Source organism: Falco rusticolus, chromosome 8 (genome assembly GCF_015220075.1).
Source record: "Falco rusticolus isolate bFalRus1 chromosome 8, bFalRus1.pri, whole genome shotgun sequence".
NCBI lineage: Eukaryota > Metazoa > Chordata > Aves > Falconiformes > Falconidae > Falco > Falco rusticolus.
Genome location: NC_051194.1, coordinates 7,126,283 through 7,152,852, shown reverse-complemented (window position 1 = coordinate 7,152,852; position 26,570 = coordinate 7,126,283). Strand labels below are relative to the sequence as shown.

General features: G+C 41.2%; 1 protein-coding gene across 3 annotated transcripts; it reads right to left on the bottom strand.

The window, feature by feature from the left end:
• Positions 1–25,137, bottom strand: G3BP1 (G3BP stress granule assembly factor 1). 3 transcript variants are annotated; one of them, XM_037398912.1, is made up of 12 exons: positions 24,879–25,137; positions 11,332–11,445; positions 9,993–10,074; positions 9,459–9,632; positions 8,566–8,656; positions 7,982–8,075; positions 7,402–7,606; positions 6,503–6,604; positions 5,775–5,886; positions 5,218–5,343; positions 5,002–5,132; positions 1–2,582 (listed from the first exon to the last, which is right to left on the bottom strand). In XM_037398912.1, the coding sequence occupies exons 2-12, from the start codon at positions 11,424–11,426 to the stop codon at positions 2,376–2,378; spliced, it is 1,419 nt and encodes a 472-aa protein (XP_037254809.1). In that variant the 5' UTR covers positions 11,427–11,445; positions 24,879–25,137; the 3' UTR covers positions 1–2,375. The 3 variants fall into 3 exon arrangements, with proteins under 3 accessions (XP_037254809.1, XP_037254811.1, XP_037254810.1); XM_037398914.1 differs by having other exon boundaries at positions 5,002–5,111; XM_037398913.1 differs by lacking the exon at positions 24,879–25,137 and adding an exon at positions 11,541–11,652.
• Between the last annotated feature and the right edge of the window lie 1,433 nt (positions 25,138–26,570).

Below are 26,570 nucleotides of genomic sequence, written 5' to 3'. Positions count from 1 at the left end.
AAAATTTTATGTAAATATTTTATTTTTGCCTGTCATCTTGGACAAGAACATCACTTTCTGGGTCAACATATTGAGAGTATGACTCATGACAACAAGCATACAACTTCACCTTATATGCTTTTAAATTCTTCCCTGACATTCCTCAGCTCTTTCTCAAACCAGATGACAACAAGCCAGAAATATTCAACTCCCACTACAGAAATGGTGTTTCAGGCTTAAGGGTGCTTTTGCAGATTTAGGTAGTAGCTATAAAAGCTTCTATTAATAGCACTTTGATAAGTCTGAAGTGCAACCTGTTACTGCAGTCTTGGATTTAACAGCAGTAGAAACCCAACAAATGAGAAGGAAAAAAAAAAAATTACAAAAGAGGACAGAATTTAGTGAAGGGCTTCCACTGCATACCTTCACCTCACAGTCATTCCCAATATGAAAAACGCAGAACTCTTTCTTTAAAAATACCAGTTACCACCACAAGAGGAAGCAGTATGTATTTCCAGTATGCAGGCTATGACAGCACACCACAGCTACTGCTGTCACACTTCACTCTCCTCCAGCTCACTAGGACATTTAAGTCTTCAGGAATAGATTGCAAGCAAGTCAGTCTGAGAAACAGTTGTAAGGACAGAAGGGACAAATAGTGTAACTCTGAAGATTAAGACAGAGCAAAAATCAAAGCTCTACTGACATCTAGCACAACCAGGCTGAACCACTAAGTTTGGCAAGTAAAAGGCAAAAAATTACTGTTCTAGAACAGGTAATTCTATGTGCCCTTTCGGCAAGGGCAGCTTTGCTCTAGCTTTAAAGCAAGCAAAGGTCAAGAGATATATATGTTGCATATGCACAGTGATTATATTAATAAATCAAAAAAACATGGAAACAACCAACCCCGACACAGATGAGCACACTTAGTAAGCAACTCTTTTGTATTATCAAGAGCTCTGAAGGCCTGGTGTAGACTCAACACTGCCATTTTCATCCAGATGTTTAACACCACACACTACAGAAAGAATACTGCTTTGGGCAGCACAATCTTACAAGACCTCTTTGATTGAAATTACAGAGTTTTGCATTTTATTTTCAGTTTCATCTTCTTTCAGAGGCAGCGGAGAGCATTCAACATCTCTCCCAACACCAAGACAGACAGGCACCTTCTGTACTTCTGACAAAAATGCCATCCACCTGCTTCAGGTCTGGCAAAAGCAAGGGATGAAATTAACGCAAAAATAACTCCATTACATATAATAGCTCTAACTGTAAAGGACGTGACAGAGGTATTTCTGCTTCAGTTGTACTTCTGTGACAGGGCCTGCCCAGCCTTAATTCACAGTTATGAATTCTGCGTGCAAAAAGTACTTGTTTTCAATTATTAAATGCAGCCAAACCAATGAACAGAAGGTATTACAAACTTCAGCTATAACCATCTCTACCTAGTAAACCTAGCAACTGAAGGAAGAACCTCTTCCTTCCCCTTGGAAAAATTCCAACATACTCTTGACTTGATAAAGCAAATCTAGACCTTTTTTATTTTTATTTTTTTTTTAAAACAATTTGCCAAGACTGGAATGAGAGATAAATAGAAGGCACAACAATTTTGCTTTTTTTTATACAAATACAAACTAAACATGAAAAAAACTCCCTATTTCAATAAAAAAATTTCACAAGTTCAGGAAAAGTGTTTTAAGAGTCAAGTTCTAGACATTTAAAACCTATCCCACAATCCAAAATTTTAAAGTGGTAAAACAGTAGTTCGAATTCCTTTCTGAAATCATGTATCAAAAGAAAAAAGATTCTACGGATACCCATTATTCCACTTTTACAGCGCCACAGAGAGAAAGGTGAATGTCTATTTTTCAAGTGGCAATATCTCCAGGCCAGAGGATGTTCGTACGACCCCCAAAGAATAAAATCAATAGTTTTGTTTTTCTGCCCTTGAAATACTTGTCAAGTACTATTGTTTTCCTATAGGCTCTTGAACGCATGCACGTGAAATATTATTCCACTGACTGAAATGCACCCAAATTCAGTAGAAAGGGCAAGAGAAAAAAAGAAAAAGAAAAAATAAAGAGACATTCCTTTAGGAAAAACCACTGGTACCAAAAAATCCAGTCCGCAAGTTTGAGGTGAACAAGAAAATTCAGTTTTTTCTTTTTAAAAATCCACTTTTCCTAAAACGTTGTTCCACAAAGCTGGAATCTGGGACAAGGACTAGAAAAAAAAAAATCACAAAACCATAACACAAACAAAAAGGGGCCAAAATAGTATCAAACGTAGCAGTCTATAACAGGCTAGGGCCACATTCCAAGATACCCAAGGCTGAAATTCACAAATCTGCAGGAAAAAGGGTTTGCGCCACCATGTCAACATCCGTGATGCGTTCACTGGCGTTGCCCGATCCCCCTTCCAGCTCCAAATCCTGGCTTCTGGGACATTCCTCCACGTGGAGGCCCTCGAATCCCACCTCCCAGCCCCCCACGAGTGCCTCCAGGTCCACGTGGTCTGTTATCTCTGCGGTCACCCTCCCTGGCAGCTCGTGTTTTCTTTTCCTCCACGTTCAGGCGCACCTCTCCCCTGAACATGATGGGCTGCAACAAAAGCAGAAGAGGTACTTTAATGACTGACTCACTGGTAACTCTTCCAACATCGAACAGATTTCTGCAATCTTGTCTCATATCTTCCCCTCTGCAGGGAAAAAAATAAAAACAATTGAAGCATTTTATAATTGTTACTAGAAAATGCCAATAGTCAAACTATGTATCCAGTCTTGTGGCTTTACAGAGAAGATATAAAAAAAGATGCGTGTGACACTTGAAAAGCAATCTCTAGCTTAACACTGAGCATTCTGACATCTTTTAGAAAAGCAGTGAACTATTGACAGTAACCGCCTTTCATTAATACATGGAAATTCATTGTCTGACACCATGCAGAGTCCCAGCTATTTTGTTTGGGTTTTTTTAATAATGGCATGAACAATGTCATATCATCTCTGCCACCTTGCTATACAGGACAGTGAAGTCTTTCACTTAGGTCAAGCTTAATTTTTTAGAACTGCAATGGCAAGTGGTCACTTGACTGGGAAATCCCACTGAAGTAAAACCACAGAGAAGCGGGCCTACAACATCCCAGAAACCTCACTGCAGACAAAAAGTTGGTCTGCAAGAATCCACAAGCTACAGGAATAAGTACTCACTTTTTCAAATTATTCCTGCAGTTGCATAACAAACAAGAACATGAAAAATACGATCCATCACTGGCACAGGCACAATGTTTTCTTATCAAATGGGAAGACGAGCCATTCACTTGTAGTGAACTGACTGCAAAAGTAGAACAGATCTAAGGATGAAGCACACTGCCCTCCTCTAGCCATCAGTGGTGCTGGGCAAAGATCAAAACATCACGTTACAGCCTTGTTACCAACTCCAGTGTAAACTCCCACATTTTACATCAGACAGACATCAGGTTTAGCTTCACTGGCTAACAGTCTACCAAAGTCTTTTAGACTCATTTACAGCAAAGCTTATCCTCAAAAAAGTCCTACTGTTTCAGGGCATATGGTTGTTCAAAGCACTGGGCCCATTTGCAAAACAATTCACACATTGAATATTACAAACAGAGTTTAGTGCTGTTCAAAGCAGGGTAGGAGGTGTGTTAAACTGCTTTTATAGGGCCTAAGTCTATATTAAAAAAAAGGTTACACCTTATTTTAGAAAACCATGTCCATCCATTATAACTTAAGCATTTACATGGGCTTGCAGAAAAGATACTTTGAGTGCACCAACTATTACACATTCTAATTCTAACTTGGAAGCCAGCACCTACTCTCTTCTTTGGCTCCACCTGGATGTAGTGGCACAGTTAAACAAGTAAGAGCCACAAATCCCTCAGCCAAGTGTGCCTTTGGTATTCCCTGGACATGAAGTCTAGCACCCAGCTCTTAGCTACAAGCCCCACTGCAAGAGAACTCACAAGTGAACATTTCTAATTTGTTTCAGCAAAGATTCAAACATGCAAAGTTTAAGTCACTGCTGAAGGTGTTCACATATTGTTTGCAGCCGAGAAATGGCTTAAGGATGCACTGTCACTGTACTACTAGTTCCGACACCAATTCAGGCCAAAGTCAATCAAATTTACTCAATCTTCTGGTTTAGACTTTACCCTAGACCACATTAGAAATGCTCAACCCACAACAGTAGGAAAGCACTTAAGGAACCAACTTTCAGCATTTCAATGTTGAATCAGCAGCTCCCTAGCAGTTCTAAATACTAACTCACCAAACACTGCCACAAATGCTGCTGGCGTCCCTCAACTAAATGTGTCTAGCCACATGAAATATGCCAAACTTAGACCAAATCTCGAGGTTTAAAAATCTACACCCGCATTATCCTAAAATTTAAGAACAGAAATATACTGGTAATACTGCTGTACAGTAAAGAGGAAAGGATGTCCCTGTCTGGTGAAAAGCTAGGCTGTAAGCAAGCAAACTGCACAGCTGTTACGGTGCATCCAGATTGACTGCCTACCACAACACTGTACAGTCATGGGCATGTTGTGCATTAGCAATCACTGCTAGTGAGCTGTGCAAGTATTTCCTGCCTTTGCTAGCAGAAATTTTTTCAAGCTGCAGACTAATATAGCTTCTCCCTTTCAACCCTTCTTCAACAAAAAAGATTCTATTTGTCCATAGGGTCAAACTCTCTCTACCTTGCCTTCCTAAAAGCATTTACCCGCCTCCTGCGTAGAGCTCAGCAACTTCCTATTGGAAAACGGCTCCTATAATGAATAAATTCACATTCACCTGAGTTGTTACAAGCTACTTAAATGACAAAAAATTCAACCTACACAAATGCTGCACAAGTCTTGGTAATAGCAGGAAAAGACATCACACCTACTTTAATAAGCTCAAGAAAGGCCAAAGGGACCAAGTAGCATTTTTCTTGTTAGAGTAATCCGACAAACATTCCCTGTCACTAGCAGACCAAAACCAGTGACTACAAGTTTATTTACCCTGCTGCTAAGGATCTTCTGGACTGGTTCAGGATCATCAAACACCACAAACCCAAAATTAGGGAGCTTTCCACCACTGTTGATGCGGAGTTCAACAACATTGCCATAGCCTGCAAGAGAAAAGCCAAGTTCTTGGGTCATACATTAGAATGTTCTGTTGACCACGTTTGTGGCTGTAACCCCCAAACCCCAAGTACAGCAAAGCAGCTAACTTACTTTGGAAAAAGTCTTTAAGTTCAGTTTTATCCACATCATGGGGAAGGTTCCCAACAAACAGCTGATGACTGTCTGGGTATCTCACAATCCGTCTAGTTTCCACATCACCTTGTTCACCCTCACGAACTTGAACAGAAAAGCAGAACTTGTTTAAGAAAAGCCAGTCCCCACAAACAAGAAACTAAAATAAAAAAAAGCAGCCACGGCCAGAATTAGCACCTTATAAAAGAATCAGAATTCACACTACTTATCCATTCATATCTAAACTAAAAAGGTAAGCATTCTACACCAGCAAGTTTGTAACTGCTTTTTGTCACCTGACTGAAGGCAAACACTGGAGTGGAAACCTGGTTACTTCAATAGAATGCTAGTGAAATTCAGCTCTAAAGATCACCACACATTCACACCAAGGTCATCTAAACCAACCATATCCACAAAAGTAGAAACCATTTTCTTACTGACAAAATTAATGAGATTTTTAAAGCTTTAATCATGATATCGCCTCCCCAAAACCATCAAAGAGCAGAAAACAGTTCATCCTTTGTAGTTTCACTTACTTGGTCTAGGACCCCTCTGTGGTGGGATGCTTGTTCGCTGTTCCCTCACTCGCTGATCCCTCTGAGGTCTCTGAGGTGGGGTCTGAGATTCAGGCTTTGCCTCAGGGCGGGGCTGTATAAATTCAAAGAGGAGTTAACAGTAAATAACTAGACATAAGAGCAGAGTTCACCTATTAAGAGCTCACTATCAAGTTGTTGAAAAAATAAATTGAAAATAAAGGAAAATCAAAAATCAGTTCTTTCTACCTGTGACTAAAATGCATGTTAGCTCATGCTGGCTGACAGCATACACATCACCTAAGTTAGAATTTCAAGGTCAGCACATTCATGACTATATACAATAAAGCATGTTGGCCCGAAGTGCAGTAGCAGTTACATAGACAGACAGTATTAACGTAAATTACTTCATGATAAAACCTCATTCATGAATAGGCAGTGGAAATAAAAGTTGCCTCTTTTGTGAAGAGGGTGCAATCGCTTTAGATGACACGTATATCCAGCACTTGCATAAATACGTCTCAGTTTTCTTCCTTAAGAAAAAATTCCTTCTCAACCCAAAAGCAAAGCAGTAACATTTTTATGAAGTCTATCAGGAAACATTGATTTTTGAAGTCTTTAGAGTGTCTGAGAATTCAGATCATAAGCAAGTAGATTTCACTATGTTTTTCCCCACTTCAGTTAATGTAAGCCAGTTCAGCACTTAACTTCTCTAGGTGCTGGATTCCTACCTGCGAGACCGGTACTTTCACAACGTGAGGTGGTATTCCTGATACTGGAACAGCTCCACTGGGAGGGAGGTTCTTACTGGTTACTGATGCCCAGGAAAATGTCTAAAAAAAAACCAACCAACAAAAACCCAAACAAACGAAGACTGTAACTCAACTCCAGACACTTTTGTCCTTCCAAATTATATTCCTGATAGCACAGCTAACAAGACACAGGGTAACAGTAACAAGTTTTAACTTGTCCTTGAAGTTTGGGATCCAGTTACTAGCACTTTCCCCACAACTTCCTTCAAAACATTTAAATTCAGAAGATTTAGCATAATGACAATGGGGTACCACTTCCACCCTACTTCTAAGTTCTACGGAGAGTTGAAATAGGACACAGCACTGGCCTAAAACCAAATATCACATCAAGGTTAACCAAAGCATTGGTTTTGTACTCATTTGTCTACTTTCACCTCCCTAAACACCGAAGAGTGACAAAAATCCCCAGGTACAAGTGAAGCCGCATTTCACCAATTTTCCTGATTCAGCATGTCTGTTGCAGTCTGTTCAGAATTTCAGAAACTGTTTACAAAGAATTTGAATCTCTCACTGCTGCCACAGTTCCCACACCTACCGAATATACAAAGCTTTACCTTAGCTCCTGGTATTTTAACCAACTAGTTACTATTTAGAATTTCAACTACCTGTTCTTGTAGAGGAACTAATGGGAAAGAGGCAACTTGTCATGAGAAGAGTAGTTTGGGCAGGAGGGGTGGAAATTATAGAGCATATGAACACTTTTAATTGCAGCTTTTTCTCCTCTTGCCAGAGAAAGGGTCATGCTCTGTAGAACGACAGGAGTCAAACATACAAATGAAACCACCACATCATAAGAAAGAGCCATCCACTGCCATTACCCTAGAATCCTCTTGCACTGCAGGAGCCGGATCAGCAGGAGCTGGAGAAGGACTCTTTTCCACAGTCTCTTCTGGAGCTGACTCCTCTAATACCGGCTCAGATTTTTCTTCCTGCACCTCTGGTTCAGGTTCCTGTTCAGGTTCTGGCTCAGGCTCAGGCTCTGCCTCTGCAGCAGTCTCTTCCAGGTGTTCCTCAATGTCATTGCTATTAAGCAGCACCACAAAAAGCAAGAAAAAGAGGTACTGTATTTATTACTGGGTGTTAAGAAATGCTATTTGTCCAACACAGAACTCAGGCACACTGCATTCAAGAAGAACAAGGTTAATCCTATCTAAATAAGGCCACACTGCACAGGGATGATGGAAACAAGTTTCACATTATTAAACTATAAAGTTGCAAAAGCATTACATTACTAAAAATCCAGAGTCTCTGTATGCAGCCTAACAGCACTCTGGTTTCAGCTGCCCCATAAACAGAACTTTTAACTACCAAAGAGAAAAAGCATCAGTAACAAATCAATTTGACCTGTTTTACAAGCAGTCTGTATTACACAATACCTGACTTCACATAAAATATTACCTGACAGCCTGCTCATAATAAGCACCGGTATCATCAGGAACAGCCTCAGGTGTCTGCTGTCTTTCCTCAGGTTCCTCCCCTTCCTCCTCTGATTCTAAATAAAAGTCAAAACAGGAAAAAAAAAAATACACCAGATAAGTCTTTAGTACTTGGTCCAAATGCAAGGCATCTTCCACAACATGCAGGTTAAGTCTCCGGTGAAAAGCACATGGGAAACACTATCAAGATATGACACAGAACAGCTTATTTCCTTATACTTCTACTATCACTTTGGTTACTCGGTTTTGACCAAGGTTAAACATGTTCTAAATACTTCAGAGAAGTAGATTTATAGCCTACAAGTCTGACCACAATTGCTAAAATAAGTTTTACAGGTTTTTTTAATGGAAGAAGAACATGCTAGAAAAATTACAATCATCTGCATGTCACAACTGCTTGCTGGAGTGCAAAGGAAAAAAACTAGATCACGAAGCTTAATGCTGATCTGCTCTCTCCAGCAAGGTTTCCTTTGGTCTGGGAGTGGACTATTCATACAGACCCAGAAACAAATATACCAGAACCACCCAAAAACTCCTGCTACTTACCCTCTGGAGGCTCAGTGTCAGAGTCACCAAAAACCTCATCTTGGTAACGGAAGATATCATTGTGGACATAAAACTTGTTTGCAACAGAACCCTAAAAACAAAATCAAAGGAAGAGGCAGGTTCAACTACATCAATTGCAGTAATATAAAACATGAAATAATGAGAAAACAAGAACAGCTTGAGGAAATCATCCTCCCCAAATAAGATTAATCAAACATGACTCCTTCAACAATATGTGTATTATTCAGGGAGGGGGGTGGGGGGAAAGGACACATCATACTAGCAAGGCAAGTATGCATGGAATAGTGGGAAAAAAGAATCAATTAGCGCTTTGAATTCCAATAGCTCACAACACTGAAAAAGTACCAATGAAAACTTTCTGGGGTCTGAAGTATTAGTTATTAGCTCCAAGCCAAACTGAAAAATAAAGTGATCTTGCAACACTTTTTTCACTATCATTTTCAATTATGTGGACTGTTTTGAAAGGTATCTTTTTAAAAAGCGACCTCAAATGCCAAGTCAGCGCTTTATAGAACAAGAAAGTCCAGAACCTTTTTCTACTAGTTCTTTTCAGTAAGAGGACCGGCTGCTAGGAGGGCAAATTGAAGAAAATAACCTCAGAAAATGCTTAAGAAAAAAAATATGCATTGCACATACCTAGCAATCAAAAGTTAGGATATTTACAACTGTAACTGTAATATCCAAGGTTAATGTATGACCATACAGAAGTAGTGTCATTTCCTAAGGAATATGCAGAACAACACTGCTGAATTTTGTGGCAAACTACCTTCCCAGTCTAACCCTTCAGATTCTAACACTGAACCAGACAGACCTCATTAATCTGACATGGTATTAGAACCACTATACCACCACTAGCACTCAATACAGCATACCTCAGGCGCAAGTACAAATGTTTGCATGAATCTGCGCACAGGCTGCATGTTATTGGAGAGCTCTCCCATCACCTGGACTACAACACCATCGTTGAGAGTAGCATGGGCATCCACATGACGAATCTTTGTGTGGCAATCCTTGAAGTTCAATGACAGCACCTTCTTGTGGATATCCTATGAAAGAACAGTGTACAGGTTACCCTGCAGAAGCCATTTCTGCTAAGTTAGCAGCTTTCAACGAAAACAAAAACATAGAACACTGTTTCAGACTATATTCCCTAACCCTAGAAAGGAAGCTTCACAGGATAATCTTTAATTGTGCTCTGCAAGCAATTTTACATGAACTTTAATAAAGGAAGCATATCTTGCCTAATTATTGCTGTCACAGACAGTTTTCTCTCCCTATTTTTTTTTTTTTATTTTCCAGAAAGCACTTGGACAAAGGGCGATCAATCACAGCTGGATATGCATCTCTGCTTAATCACAAAGATGACAAAAAGAAGGAAAGAACAGTAAGATTTTTTTAATACTTACAGATTGCCCATAGACTGCGTCAGCTGGTTTTCCATTGGAATCCAAGCCACCATGGACGTAGGAAGAGTTCTTTCCATAAAACCTGTTGGAAAAAAATATTTTAACACTAAGCTTTGTTATGTAAGAACATTTGAGCCTCCACATTAGAAAGCATTATGAATAATTTACTCTCAAGCAATTTTTCTGTCTGAATTATTGGTATATAGCCATACAACTCTATAACCCTGTTGGTAATTTCGGGGTGCATGGGTTTAATCAAAGGGGAAAATGCAAAGTTCTCCTGTGTAAGCTGTAGCATTCAGATATGTCAGACACCCAAGCACTAATACCCAAAACCAAAGCCTCACAGGAGTCAGATGACCCATTTCCATTCTCCCTTTTCTGTACAAAGTCCCTAAAGCAACACAATACCCTGAACACCTGGGATGCCAAAGGCTTTCCCTCAACTTCTAGTTTAAAGTTTTGAGCAAGGGGCAATGGTACTTTTTTGTTCATCTACGGTAAAGAAAGTACTGCAGGTAAATCTTCCTTTTTGTAACTGAGTGATGACAAGCTAAAATGGCATGTGACTGCATTCTGCCAGCAGATAAAAAGCATAGAACTTAATTCCATGGCACACTGTCAACCTACATGAACGTGGTCAGCTGTCCCACCAAGTGGACAAATATTCCAAGTGTTCCTGAGACTGGAAGAAGGAAAGTTTCAGAAATTGTCTAGCTACTCAAAGCACAGCAAAGGAAAAAAAAAAAGAAGGGGGTATCTTCAAAAACAAGTTAGTTCTAGCATACAGGATACCTGTCAAATCAAACAGGACCAATCTGTTTGGATAACAGGTTGTAGTTTGCTGCACATTCCTAATTTCTCTGATTTTCCTTTAAGAAAGAGTTGTCGGTAAGACTACTGAGACATAAGAATATACAAGCATACATCATTCTCAACATTTTCCCCCTATTCAGGGGGCACTGTATCGAGAGAAAACTACAAAAATGCTTAATTAAATAACATATATCCAATTATAATCAACATCTATATTGATTACAACTAGAAGTAGCAAGCAGAACACTCCTGATTTACATTTTTTCCCCCACTTAAAATACATGTCTAGCAGCATTTCAGTAGCAACTAGGACACAAGTAATTCAAAGAATTCCTCTATTACACGTTTTAACCCAGCTGATGAAAACTGAAAGCAAACTACACCCTTAGCCTGTCTTGAGTAAATCAGATTAAATGTTCAAATTCAGCAAGCCAAGATGTAATAAGCTTATTCACCAATTTTAACATACAAATTAAGAAATTCACACAGAGAAACATGATCATGAAGTGAAGCAGAACTTTACCTGTGCAAATAGTCAGGTGCTTGGTTCAGCAGAGTATAGTACTGCCTCACGAATTCCCGCCCGACCAGCAGGGGACTTGGCTTCTCCATCACCATTTCTTTGGTCAGCTGAAAACTACAGAAAAATCAGAAGCTCCATATGACATGAACATTTCACACTGCTGTTCACATACCGACAGCATAAGCCACATCACTGTGGAAAGCACGCACCAAACCCCATTATCTGTTTCACCACAGTAAGCAGTTTAACCAATGTTTCAGAGTCATCAGTCTTCGGTGCTGAGAAAAAGACTACTGGGTACAAAAACCAGTGGCAGGAGAGGCCGTACAGGTAAGGGAGATTACCTCATAACATGCCAGCATTTAATCATCCTACGTATCCTCAGTAAAAAGCAGGTGGCAAGCAAGTATGGTTCTTCAAGAGGATTTGCTAAGTGGCTAAGTCATTTACAGTTGATCCAAGTTCTACTTACCTCACTTGACTTCACAATCAGAATTAAAAGTCAGATGTTCTAAGGCAAAGCCTGTGCTAGTGTATTAGAGGCATTTTTAAAAGGTCAGAACAAGTGCAATCTAATTTTATCAGCAGTGCAGCACTCTCTGCTTGTGAGTGACAAGCGCTGTAGAGTAATATCGGATTATATTAAAATTACCATGCTACAAACAAATGTATGCTATTCTTCCCCCCGCTTCCACCAAACTCAGCAAGTCACCTCTCACTTAAATCCATCCAGAAGACCAGTCAAATGAACAGCACCACCCATACCTGGGCCAAGGGACCAATCAATCTAGGTACCTTCTACCTAATTCCCATCAATCTGTTAAATTACAGAAAGAAAAGAAAAAAAAAAAGGTCTTCGCAGGTAGATTACACAATATGTGCATCTTCAGTCCCAATCAGTCAAAACCGGAACACATGTTTCCTTGCTTTCAGCTACTCATACACACCACTCACACTCATACAAATGAGATTCAAACTGGTCAGGAAAAACACCAATACCAGAGTATATTCTTGCTACCTAATACAGAAACAAAAGTAGATTTTTTGCTTCATAGTCAATTATACCAATAGGTAGCAGAATGGGTGCTTAGCAGACAGCTTTGCTATTGATGTATCACAGACTATATCTGATAGCTAGTTTTCCTGCAACTATTCAGGCCCTGTAGTGCAGACAGTAAAGTGCTATCTGCAGTAGGTCAAGCAAATGTTAACCAAAAGGGCATTAAAAAGACCCCCATGTAGCAGCTGAAATAACTTTCTCCCCATTACTGACCCTCAATCCCTTCCCCTACACAACACTTTCCCCACACACGGTGAGAAGATTCACCATACACACACTTAAGGTGTCATGCAAATCAAAACCAATACACTGCTAACTTAAGCCCTCCAGAAAGCAATTCAGGAGTCATCATTTACTTATCTGCTTTTATTTAAGGCTGTGTATCTATAAATAGCTCCAAGAACTGTCAGATTCAACTAAAAAAAAAGTCAAACTAAGGTAGTCCTCTACACAGACTAACCTAGACGGGAGCCTGCAAAGTTCATACCTAGGCAGTTATATTAGGACAAGCTCTCCCTTGTCCCTATACGTAACAGCATCCTGTATCCTGGATAAACAGAGATGCCCACAACTACCATCTGAACAAAGCAAGGGGGGGGAAAGAAAAACGACTGCCTCTCCCATGTACTTGTACTAAGCCTTGTCCTAGTTCATCCAAGGATCTTGTTTGACACTTCCATTACATCTGCTGAATATCAGAGTCCTTTAAATGCTAAGAACTGACAAGAGACTGTAGCTTCAAAAGGCAGAGGCAACCTACCAGGTCAGGATTATTACAGCAAGTTTCAAATGCACACCATAGCAGGCCAAGATAACCAGACTGCTGGATGCACCAGGAAAGCAAAACAGAAGCTTCAAACCCCAAAGAGAAGAACATACAAAAAAGATGACATGGAAGCTGGTATTTCGGATAAAGCCAAGTCCAAGTCAACCTGGCAAATTCCTTATCTTTCAAACTGTGGTCTAACACCCAACATACTGTAAACAAAAGATCCAAGGCAATGCTTAACCATACTGGCAGAACATACAGATAATGTATTTGAGATTGTAATCACACCTGAACTCCCAGCAATGGTCAGCACACACTGCATCTAGCTCATTTGGAGATACAGTACACAAATTCCTACCCTGGGAGGCATGCAGTTTAAGGTTCAAAACAGGAGACTTAACTAGAACACTATTAATATGACAACAAAACTTGCTATAACTCATATACACAGATATGTTTTGCTCTGCTTTTAACACAATCACAGTTTTTTTCACTCTGTAAGCTTCAAAATAAGTGCGAAGTATTTTTTTAAATATATGTGAGAAAGATCTGACAGGCTCCAGAGGATGTGTACATTGAATGCCTGCTCTTTCAGTAGGAAGGGTGTGTATCCCCTCCATATGAGGAAATATTACTTAAATGGTAACATGCCGAAAAAATAAGATTAAACATGACCTAGAATGGAAAAAGGCTTTTCAATACGTTCAAAAGCTTTCAGTTGTTTGAGGGTATTTTCAAGAGCTAACCATGCAGAAATAAAGTGATATTCCATGATCGGGTCTGGCCCACAGTAAGTGCTCACATTCTGCAGACCACTTGCATTTTAAGAAGGTTGCAGTATCTGTGGTTTTGAAGAAGCCTTCAAACTGCAAGCGTAATGTGTTATGGAGACAGATGCCCGAGACCAAGCACAGTCCGAAGTGACAAAACCTCAAAGACAGGAGCTTGTTTGCCTTCAGTGCATGTTAAATTAGATCCCCACAGAATATTATCAGATGAAAAGAAACACCTCAGGTAAAGTAAAGTTACAATTGTGGGTACCACTGCCAATTTTCTCATTTGTTTCCTGTCGAGCACTTGGGAAGCTCTATCATTATGAGGTGCAGGACAACCCTAAAGCAGTAGGAATAGAAACTGCAGACAGACAAGACCTGCACTTACAGGTCCAGTCAGATTAACTGAAAAAGCAAGACTTAATTGCTCCACAACAGTTAAAAAACTTGCCTCTGTGCTCCGAGTTTACAGTTAGAAAGCCAGTCCCCCAAGATCACTGTTTGGAGTACGACAAGAGCAAGCACATGTTGCCTGTTCACTCTTCTTCCTGTTTTTTGGGGTGGAGGGTGGAGAAGCTGCAAGAGGAACATACAATTTCTTTGTAAAGACTAGCTTCCCCTGGAATTCAAGCTTATTTCTATAAACAAACAGGCAGGTTTTCTACTCAATTCTGTTAAGTGCTGAATGGGGCTCTTTGGAGAGTTATCTCCAGCTGCTTCTAAATATGAATGTACGAAGCTTGACATCCTCCCACAATAGTAAACTCTTACCTGCAGCACACAAATCTCATTTGTTCATTTAGCAAAAAGCTCTTGCTGATTTCTCTTCTTCAGTGAAAGAGTCCTCACCTGTATTAACCCACTATCACGTCATCCTCAATGCTGTTCAGCAGAGCATTGGGAGAGCTCACAAGACAAAGTGGCTTGTGCTGATTATGTCTGTCACATTTACCTGCTAAAAATCAAAAAATATTTTTTTAAAAAATAAATCAAAGGACTTCCCTACTGCTAAGGGTGAAAAAAAAAAATCTATCGGAACTAACTCTTAACGTTGAAAGAGGAATAGCAGAGTGCCCAGTTCTCACTAAGTGGATCTGAAAAGAAATGGGAAAAACCTTTACATGACCTAATCGGAGGACAACAATCTGTTTTTATTCCTGCTGCACCTGCTGCTACACTGCCAGTTACCATCTGTTCTTATCCTCCAGCCAGAAGAACCTGAATGATAGAAGCCAAGCATCCCCAGAGAGATTTTTCGCTCCCTACCGCTCATGAGTAGTCTATTACACCACTATTCCTTGACCTAAGAATAACTGCAAGTATTTTATACTGCATTTCTACTGCACAGAGCATAGTAGCACCAAATGCTTGAACCGTCACTACATTACTCCTGATAGAAGCTTATCCACACATTTTTGTGTCAAGTTAATGATGAAAGGGTGAAAATTGACAGGAAAAGCTGAAAATCAGACAATTTAAGATTCATTCATAAACATGCATTCATATTACTCCATATGTAAGACAAACTGAGTAATTCAAGTTATAACAAATACACTAAAACAGTTCTGCCACATAACTGAGCCTTTTCCTTAAGCCAAGAGACTTACAGGAAGACAAATACCTCCTTTACAGTGGTTATCACCTGGGTGGTGGAAAATTCCACCATCTGTTACAACGCTCCTACTTGGCAGAAAATCAATGCTAGGCACAAATTTCTGAAGTACAGTTATGTAAATTCTGTATTAGCAAATTCAGATTTATGTCCACAAAACAAAAAATGTATTAGTATTCAGAAAAATAATAGACTCAAAGAACACCTAACAGCGCTAGTTAGTATTAGTCTGAACCTTATTTCTACTAGACAAGAAAGAAAACGTCACCAATATACGTCACACAATGTTCAGGCTGTCAGGGCAGCTAGTGACTGCAGAACCCACTTAGCCTGATGTAACAAGCCAAAGGACCAGACTCCATAGAAATAAAATACAGAAATCAGAAAATCCCAAACTTTACTTCCTGAAGTACGGGGCAATTTTAAACATCTTCTGTCAAGCAAAATGTCAGTACTAACAGAAAGGTAAGCTAAAATCTACATTGAAGCATATTCTAAACAGGCCACGGTTTGTTTTTAACATTATCCTTATGCCTTTGTTCTCAGCCATCTTATTTTCCATATTTTTTACTTTTATTTCAGTAAAAGGAACAATCTCAAAACCCCCAAAGTTACTACAACGCATTATAGTTCTGTGATTGGTATATCACACATCAGATACAGGGAACAACCATACAGAAGTTTACACTTTCTCTTTTGGCTATTTGCATGCTATAAGGAGACTCATTTGATACAATATTCTTGTCCATCTCTACAAATTGGTAGTTTACAGAGTACCAAAACAATCATGTTGTCTCCTCATCCTGTCAATTACAGGGTTAACCAACTAAAATATTATCATAGAGCTATTAGACTGTTTCCAACAACTTTTATGAAATACAATTCAGATCTTTCACCTCTATAACTTTACCTCTAAGTATACAAAAGCAACTCTCACAGTACAAATTATGTTACCCAGATAAAGATACTTCTCCCCTCTAAATCAGAATGTCAAACTTTTCACACAACTCTACATCCCTCATTTTGATATCAATTAATTCCTGAATATAAAAAGGCTTTCAGAAAACTTAAGAAACACCCAGAGAAGCTCACATGGAAAAGAGGTGACTGTATCCAAGCATGTCATACTACAAAGCTGGCAAACAACAATTTTACTAGACATTAAAGGTCTGGTCAATAGTTAATCGGATTGCGTAATTAAGTGTCATTTGGGACTTCTCCAAGTTGCTTAGCAACAGGTGAGCATGTTCAAAGCTACAAAGCTTTTATCTGTACATGGTTACTACTGCTGCTTTGGACAAGAAAAAGAAAGTAGTCAGTAAAAAGAAAACTCCTAATATGCCTCCAACAGGCATGATATAGATTAAAAGTTAAAAAGCAAAACAATTCCACTTATTTCCAACAATCCATATGTTTCACTTGACTAGCATCTGCTAGTGCTGCTGACTAAGCAAAAAAAATAATAAGATAAGCTAGTACCTGTGTGAGCTACACTACAGAGCATTAAAGAGTGAACAATGAAACACAAACAAGCTGAGCTTGCAACACTAGGCACGTTCCAGTGCCCATCTCAACTGGGGATTTACATCATTACACCAGATAGCTCTCAAGTAATTAATGTAAACCTTTTCAAGAAAATTCGTATTTAAAATGCTACAAGATACCAGATACCTTTATTTTAACAGAGCTTTAGCTTTAACTACCTGTGAGGAACAAAAAAAAAAAAAACAAACCCAAAACAAAACCCCACCCAATTGTTGACCCCAAGCCTAAATTATGATGTGCTGAAAAAGCACCTTAAATAAGTAGGCAACCAAAGTCTCAAAACACTAACCTCCTTTAAAAGAACACATCTCATTACTGGCCTCCCACTGGATGCAGAAGCAGACAATGTCACAGGTAACTCTCACAGCAATACAGCCTGTATTTTATACAGAAGCCATTACTGACAGTTGCCTGCCTGCAACCAGTTCAACTTCTTTGCATTCTGACAAATTCAGAGGGAAAGTATTCCGTCTGAAAGAAGTTACCTTGAAGGTAGCATTATTTCACAGGAGGCATGACACTTGGAAGCCAGAGCCTGAAAGCTCAGCGATGGGATAATTTAGCCAATGAAAAATGAAATACTTGAAGATCAAACTGGAACAAGTGGTGAGGTTACCAGCATTCAACTCTTACTAGTATCTCCTGGAAACATTAAGCTACTCCGTAAGGTACACTTCCAGAAGCAGGCACTCCGCACTACCCAACCAAGATCAGAGCAGTATGAAGTGCTAGACACATCATGGAGAGAAAGTAGCCTTTATTGATCATCTTCAAAACCAACACCTAATAAAAGTTTGAGGATCCAGATCCACTTTAACACAGCTGTTTCTTCATTCACTACAGCAACTTGTGTCTACCATGTGACAGCCACCCAACCTACAAAGACATGCAGTTCCAAAGTTCATAGGGTACCTGAGGGTGCTATAAAGAGCTGGATCCTAAAAAAAAAAATAATTGTGGGGGAGTGACTTTGGCTGAATGCCAGGTGTCCACCAAGCAGCTCTATCACTCCCCTCCTCAGTTGAATCTCAGGGTGTGCGGGTAGAGGGGGAGAAAATAAGATGAAAAAAATATTTGTGGGTCCAGATAAAGGCAGTTTAGTGAAGCGATAGCTAAAGTCACTCATGCAGAAGCAAAGGAAAACAAAAGATGTTATTCTCTACTTCCCATCCACAGGTAATGTTCGGCCACTTCCCAGGAAGCAGAGTTTCAGTATGGGTACCAGTTCCTCCAGAAGACAAATGTCATTAATAACGAATGCCCCCCACTTTCTCCTCATTTCGCTTGGCTTTTGTATCTGAGCAGACATCACATGGTATGGAATATCCCATTGGGCCAGTTGTCGTGGCTATGTCCCTTCCCAAGGTCTTGCCCACCCCCAGCCTACTGGTGGTGGGTGGGAGGTCTGAGATAAGGCCTTGATGCTGTGCGAGCACTGCTCAGCAGTAGCCAAAACACCGGGGCGGTATCACCACTTTTCCAGCTACCAGTACAAAACGCAGCACTGAGGGCTGCTATGGGGCTCAGCCAGACCCAATACTGTAATCATACAGCAACCAGAATGCGGCATCCTTGGACAAACAGCTTTCTCTGTGCTTAATTACCCTGATGCTGCACTGCAGGGAGGCAGAGCAATACCTGAACCCTCTTCTAAAGTTATTTGAGACATACTGATGAGGAACACTATAGAAAAGCTAGACATTACACCAACAGACAGATAAGAAAAATCAAACGAAGTTAAATATTCTCTAATCAATGTATCCAAGCAATCAATCCAAATTTAAATACAAGAAAAACATGTTCGCTACAAGATTAAAAAAATAATTAAAAATTACATTCAATACTGCCCATGCTAGTACTGAAAAACCCCTCAGCTTGCCAGTGGCAGATGGGAAGCCTTACTCAGCAGCAATGCACAGCCCTTTAAACACTGTAAGAATACAAATAAACCATGAATTGCTGCAGAAGAGCTGTCATTGTAGAAGTCAGCCTGTGTTTTTGCTAACAAACCTAAGTGTGATCCACAAGTTGATGGATATGGAGTCTGCCAGTTTGTAGACAAAAATTCTGTGCTTCTTGTATTGTTCAGCTCTGCCAAGCAAGACAGATCAACTGAAGATTTCTACTGCTATTATTCAAAGTCTAAAAGAACACCCACCATTTCAGAGAAATGTAATTCCTACAGCATTAAGCTCAAAAGCTGAGAAATAAAATACAAAAGACAACTACCTAAAGCGTAAGTTAAGGTAGCTGACACCAACATCTATACCTATACAGTAAAGACTTCATCTGGGGAAGGGAAAAAAAAGATACTAGATACGATTCCTGTAGTTAAGAGCATAAGGGTCCAAAGAAAAAACCAAATTAGGTCCTCTTTAAAAGGGGAGAAAAAAAGAAACTAACCCAGAAGAATCTTAAAAATTTGGTTTTAAAAAGTAAGTGATATCAAAAGAGTTTCTCATCAAGCTGTTTTTCTTGGGTTCTTCTCCCTTCAAAATGCTTTGTTTTCCCTGAGTGCTGGGCCTATTTTAGTGTGGGTACGGATTTTTTCTTTCTTTCTTCCTTTTAAAGCAGTCTCAACTGGCTTCTGATTTTCTACTTTGTATCACACAACTATCACTTCTGTTAAGTGACACAAAAACTAGCAATACAAAGAAAAGGGTAGTATTTCTGCAGAAGCAGCCTGAAGTATTGGAGTCCTTCCTTAGAATTAGCAGCAAGAAACAGGTTTTATTTGAAGTTAATGTTTGGAACAGCTGCCTCATGCCTATGATCCAGCAAGGGTCACCTTTCAGTAGCCAAATCTGCAGTCTCCCTTTAGACTGCAGCTAAGGGCACTTAGCATTAGTTTTTTGAAAGTTCTTCTGTACCGTGTCACAGGAGAAAAATAATCAAACTTAAACTACACATACCTAAGTTTGTCCTTTCTTATGTTACAAACAGATCATCACATCGAGTTACACATGCCATTTATTACCTACTTTTGTTTCAACAATGTGCACTATATATAGATTTATGATGGGGAAGTGAATTTTTTCTTTTCTGTTCTCAGATGTCTCAATATGGCTCTGCCTCTTTCAACAAGTCACCAGAAATTTCCTACTCATTACACAAAAGCGATACAGGGTAGGCAAGGTGGAAGACCTAGAACTAAACACACAAAACTAAGTTCCTGTTACTTAAGTTTTATTGTCTAAAAAAAAAAAAAGAAATACTGGAACACCAAATTAGAAATCTTAATCTCTGGTACTTCTAGACATCCAAAAGGCAGGGAGAGAGCCCTCGATTGGTAACTACTTTGCTAAATTCTTTCTGTGGAGGACTGCCATTAAAAACACACTTGCACACAGTCTCAGAAGCACAACCTGAAGCTCAGTCCCTATTTGGTGATTTTTCATGAAACAACTTCACCTGCAGTAAGTCTCACCATATAGGTCAGCCAGTATTTTTATTTTTGAAGCATATATAGACAATGTAATCCTCCTCCAATAACAGCTGTCCCCAAGACAGTCACAATAGTCTACATGCACTAATCCCTTTGAATTCCTTTGTGCATTTCCAGAAGTATGTTTCTCAATTGTTGAGAGGCTATACCTAGGTATGTTAAGTAAAGAGCTCCAAAAATGCATAGAACATGTCTCATTCGCTCTCCTTTTTATATTGGAACAGTTCTGGGAACTGTTCATATCCTGCTTGAGTTTGACAGAGGAAAAACTGGAAATAATCTTGCTACTGAAAAAAAGTTAAGCAAGGCTGCTGTAGAGGGACCTGCTGTAACATTAAGCCAAGATGATCTGCCCTGAGCCTAACTAGTAAAACTTCATGTTGTCACAGAAAGATAGCTATGTTGCATTTAGCATTACAGAAAAAAAAAAGTGGCCACTGTGATTTGACGGAAGTCCAAGATGAACTCCTCTTGAAAAATCTGAGCTCTCACAAAACCCAAAGCCTTGAGAATTCACAGAAATATTCCTACACTTATTTTAAAATAATCCTAAATAATTTTTCTAAACAGGCTCTCTCCTACACCTGGGCAAAGGACTTTCTCATTTCTAACCAGACCTATTCCAACCTTTTACCCTACAATCAGAAAAAAATTTCTGTAAAATTACCTTTTAACCATGCAAATTTCATCCTAAAGGGTAGTAGGATAGTGCTAACCTGAATGGTTTATTTACTCATTTTTTAAAATGAAAAATAAAAGTCAGCTTTATGCCTATGCTGCTCTCCAGACTAGTCAGTGATGGAAGTAGCTACTTAAACCCAATGATTTTGCCATTAGAACAGGTTTTGTTTTGACATCCAAGAGCTGCTCCAACAACTCGATGAAGTTGGCAGCAGGTCCAGTCTTCTCTTAGGTCTGCAATTTTTCCATTTGGCTCCACTGCAGCTTCTTAAAGTAAAAAGCAAAAGTTACTCATAGGCAGTCAGAAGAGGCAGATTAGAACACCCAGCTACACAGACATTACAGTGAAATTCAAACTCATTCCCACTTGGATTAAAATCACCAGGATTAAAATTTACCAAAATATTTTCTGCATGCCAAGCAACAGATACTTGTAAAGAGAGTGAACTCTTTCACCTCTACCCATTTTGGCCACAGAAGACTCTTAACCTTCATATGTTGACTGGATTCTAGCACTCAAGACTGATCCGTCACAGCATTGCTAAAACACTTAAAAACAAAACAGAAAGTCAGCCTAAGAGCAGTCATAAGTGAAACAAGAAAACAGTACAGGGCAACGCAGAAGAAAATAGAAGATGGCCACTAGCATTTTAGAATGCAGTATTTCACATTTGCCTCAGCCAGTAATCAGGTTTATAACTGATGATTTGTACATAGCTGACAGCTCACAATCTCCTAGCTCTGAAAGCAGCACTCCACCAGCTATGCCTTTCTGGAAGAGGTCCAGACTTAATATAGCAAAACTAGGACCTCAGACCAGTATAATATTCACTGCCTGCAAAGTTTTAGGGAGTCTTTCAGAGTAGTTTAATATCAAGCATCTTAATTTTTTTCTTTCTTTTCACTACTCAATGAGGTAGCTGAAGATTATCAAGTCTGTTAGCAATTTCAGTAAAAAGTTAATAATTACTTCAATTCTGGAAATTTTATTTAGGTACCTGTAAAAAAGTATGCAGTTTTATAGACAAAACTATCACTTTCACCTTTGGTTTGTTTCAAGCACAGCAGACTACAGCCAGCACAACTAGCACCATCCTGCTAGAGCTCTGCTCTACTTTGATTTCCTCAGATTCTTCTTTCATCACATTAGTCAGACAAAAAGGCGCAGGTCATAATATTTAAATGTCTTCTAACTCAAACAGGCCATTTATACCAATCTTATGAGTGCTCTCTCAACAAGTACTCCTGTTATGAACAGAAATATCAGTATGTACTTAAGAGTATCATCATCTTTGCTTCGTTTTACTTTCCTTAAAAAGCATTCCTCTGTACATATTCAACTTACAATTAGCAAGGTGAAAAACAAAACACTGGTTTTTTCTGAACCAACAAAGAACTTGCTGTTTCATCAGGTGCATAAAGATTTCATGTTTAAAATTAAGATATTCAAACTTAAAAAAAGAGTATCATCAGTTGTGCTGAAGTCCATTGACACTATTGTGCCAGCAGCAAACTGAACAGTAGAGCAGTGGTCATTATAAGACCAGTACAAACAAGTCTTCTAGTATGTTTTTGTTGTTTCTTAGACTGCAAATGCAAAGAATTCCTACAAAACATCCTGATGTTTACACTTGACCCACACAAAGGAAATCTTGACCACCACGTCTTCTATCTTACTTATGTTTTCTATCCTTCAGCTTAAGGAGTTCACACTTAAAAGAATACAACCCAGCAAAAAAAGGCAGTTGCCCAATTCACATTAAGTCAAGAACTGGAGTCCGCTACTTAGCGCCTGATGTACACAACATTTTTTTAAAAAATTACATTTAAAAATAAGATACACATTTGCAAAGGTCGCAATGTTGATTTGATTATTTTTCTAGTAAGTTTTGTATAATTACACTTCCTAGCACGTTTTAACACTGCCTTTCAGGCAAACTAGTCCCTTGAACATGTGATGCTATAAAAAAAGTTGTGAGATCATCATAAAGATGCTCTGCAACTATTAACATGTAAGACCTTAAGCACATAAATACTTATAGCTAAATTGAAGACTAGCTGTATATTCCATCCACTGAGGGTTTTTTTATTATTTTTTTCTCCAAAGCTAGATGCACAGTTTCACAACATTAACTATACTGACTGAAACACTCCAGGAAAAGGTGCGTTCAGTTCACAGGATGTGAACATGCTACTACCAGTATCACGGAAGTATCACAGAAGTATTACAGAACTACCTATTTACCAAAATGATTAGGCTTGTTCTTTACAGAGGAGCAATAAAAGTGAAAATTTGGTCAAAGGGAAGATTTCAAAAAAGGTTTGAAACGCAGTTTTTGTCTGTCGACTTCTGTACTCCCTTCTCTTTACATCACCAATCCAAAAAGTCTTATTGACTAAGGCCAATCCAACACACACTCTACGTTTGATTTATGGCACCTGGAAGCATTAGCCTTCAGAGCCTGATAGTGGTGTCCACATTTCCTGAAGCTGTCACTCCTTGCTGCGAGAGCACAGGCTAGACAAAAATAGCATCCACTGGAAACATGGCGGCTTGCTGCAAATGCTGCTTTCAACCAATCGTGAAAACAAAAAATAAAACTATCGGTTTGTTTGTAAAGAATACTTACTACATTCACGCAACCCTTAACATAACAGGTCACCAGGTAAACCCGTTGAGAATTCCTATCATATTAGATCATCCAGATCAAGACTAAAATGTACCCGACAGATATACGGAAACCTTTTCTCTGGTTTTCCTCCAGCAAGTATATTTAGGGCCTTACAAGAGGCTGGAAAGTCTTCATACAAGCACTACTTCACATTTAAATCTTAGCTTAATCTCGGATCCAGCCAAGGTCATGCGGTAAGTCAGAGTAAGATACACACTCCCCTTCTGCTCGCATTATGACTCCCTTGATCTACGAAGTTGGAGCCAGGGAGACACGATATGATAAACCGGGAAAGACACCCTCGCTATGCAAGCACCCAGTATTACTCCTTCAATCTACAGCTACTACCGACTGTTGAAAGGGGCTCTCACAACTACGTACCAGGCGTTCGGTCGTCTCAGACCCAACCCCAACCCCCCTCAAAAAAAAAAAAAAAAAAAAAAAAAAAAAGGCGCCACAAAAAGAAAACCACAAACACAAAGCCAGCGGATAAAAAAACACCAACAGTCCGTAAAACCGAGAACAAAGCTCGCAGCTCCACATCTCGACTCGCACAATGAAGGCCCGTGAGCGGCCGATCCCTCCCCCCGCAAATAACGCTCCCTCCCAAGTAGCTGCTGGCCGAGCAGCGCCCCATCCCACCCACCCCCCCCCCCGCACCTCTCCGAGGGCCCGGGAGGTTCCTCCCGCCCGAGGGCCCCGCGAAAGCCCAGCCACGGGGTCGGACGGGAGGGCGCTCGCCACAAAGCGCCGCCGGCACCGGGCGGGCCCCGCAAGCGGGACCGGGACAGTGGGAGCCACCTCAGCGCCAGGAACGCGGGGGTACACCGGCAGCCCCCCTCCCTCAACGGACCGCGGCCTACCAGGGGGGTGGGGGGGGCCACCTCAGGCCAGGCCCGGTGTGTGCGGCCCGCAGCCATCCCTGGGAGGACGGGACCCCGCCGGTGGCTCCCGCCCGCTCCCCCTGCGGCCACGGACCCTCCCTCTCACCTGCGGGCGGAGTGGGACGGGAGCGGGAGGCGTCGCTTCACCACAGGCCTGCCCGGCGGACGAGAAGCACCTCACGCAACGGCGTGCTCTGCCGCCGGCTAGATATATCCGGTGCGCAGCCTACCCCAACGGGAGCAAAATGAGCCAATCAGAGAACGGCGGTAGCCTTCACTCGGATGCTAGTTGGCCCACAGCAGTAAAAAAGGCGAGCGAAGAGTTGAGAGGCAGCTCAGGCTACCAACCATGCGGCCAGGCTCCGCGGGGCGGTGAGAGTGACCGACACCTAGAAGAACCAATAGACGATAGGTCTCCCGCTGTTGGGGTGGGACGAGACCTAATAGATTTCCCCTTTAGCCAATAGGACGACGCTACCCGCGCTCCCAGGCGCGAAGGGCGGGGCAGGTCTGACGCCGTAGTATGGTTGAGCCGCACAGCAGCGCCCTTGAGAAAGTGCTGGTAAACCCCGTTATAGAACGGGGCGGCCCCTCTGTGCGGCACAGAGCGCAGCGACCAATGGGAGAGCGCGGCGGGCCTGACGGACAGGCCACCTCCGGCGTTCTTAAAGGGACAGGCAGCCCGCCACGAGGGCTGGCGTTCCGCGCCCGGCACCACCCCCTGCTGGAGGGAAGGGGACGGCGCCCAACATGGCGGCGGGGGGGCCATGTGCTGTGTGCCGAGGCCCTGCCACCCCTAGTACAGGAGCACACAGTCCCCACGGGTAGGGCCTCAGACCCATAGCAGTGAGCAGGCCGTGGCCTCCCTCTTTGATGGTGGCACCTCCTGCCCCTGCTGCAGCCTTGCCAGGGCCACAGGTGCTCACCCAGCCTGAGGCCAGGGCACCCGCCATCCTGGCACAGAGCCACACCTGACAGAAACTGCCGGTGGGGTGGCTACAAAGCTGCTCACGACAAAGGGCTCCAGTGCAGGGCTGCAGCCGAGGCCACCTCCACCAGAAAGGGGCCCAGCCACTCATGCAAGGCAGTGGTCACCATCTCCAGGCCAGAGAAACACAGGCTGGCTTCCCCTGCCCAGCCGTGGGAGACCCCAGGCAGAGCCGGGAGACTCATTAGGCTGCTTTTCCTTCACAACTTCTGAGCAAAGCTGGCAGATGGATCGTCTGCACCAGAGGAAAGATGAGCCAAGCAAGGATGTTTTCTAACCCACCTTGCAAGGCCTAAGCAGTCCCACAAAGGAGGAGAAAGCCCTCAAAGTTCACAGATCCTTCCTCACCAGTAGGTGCTGGTCTAGAGAGCCCAAGGATAGAAAGGAAGCAATCGACGTGAGCCAGCCAGATTCTAGAAGGCCATAGCTTTCCATTATTTGCATCACATCCCATCCCAAATGTATCTATGACAAGAAGCAGTCAGAGATAACGTTTCACTCTATAAAAGTGATTTCCTCCCCACCACCATATCCCTAAATGCTGCATAAAACCCTCCCTGCCATCCCTGCAGCTAGAGATACAGGCAGTGGACTGGCACAGGGCCATGCTCAGCATTAATGTCCTTCCCCCCCTACACCCCAGCTATTTATAGACTAAGCCACATTGCAATCTGCCAGTTCATAAATCAGTAGCGCAGGCTTTTACAAAATTTAACATGAGACCAGTGACCCAGCACAACAGCCATCCAAAATAAACTCTGGCAGGGGGATATTAGACATCTCTCCCCAGAGCAACAAGGGGGCAGATAA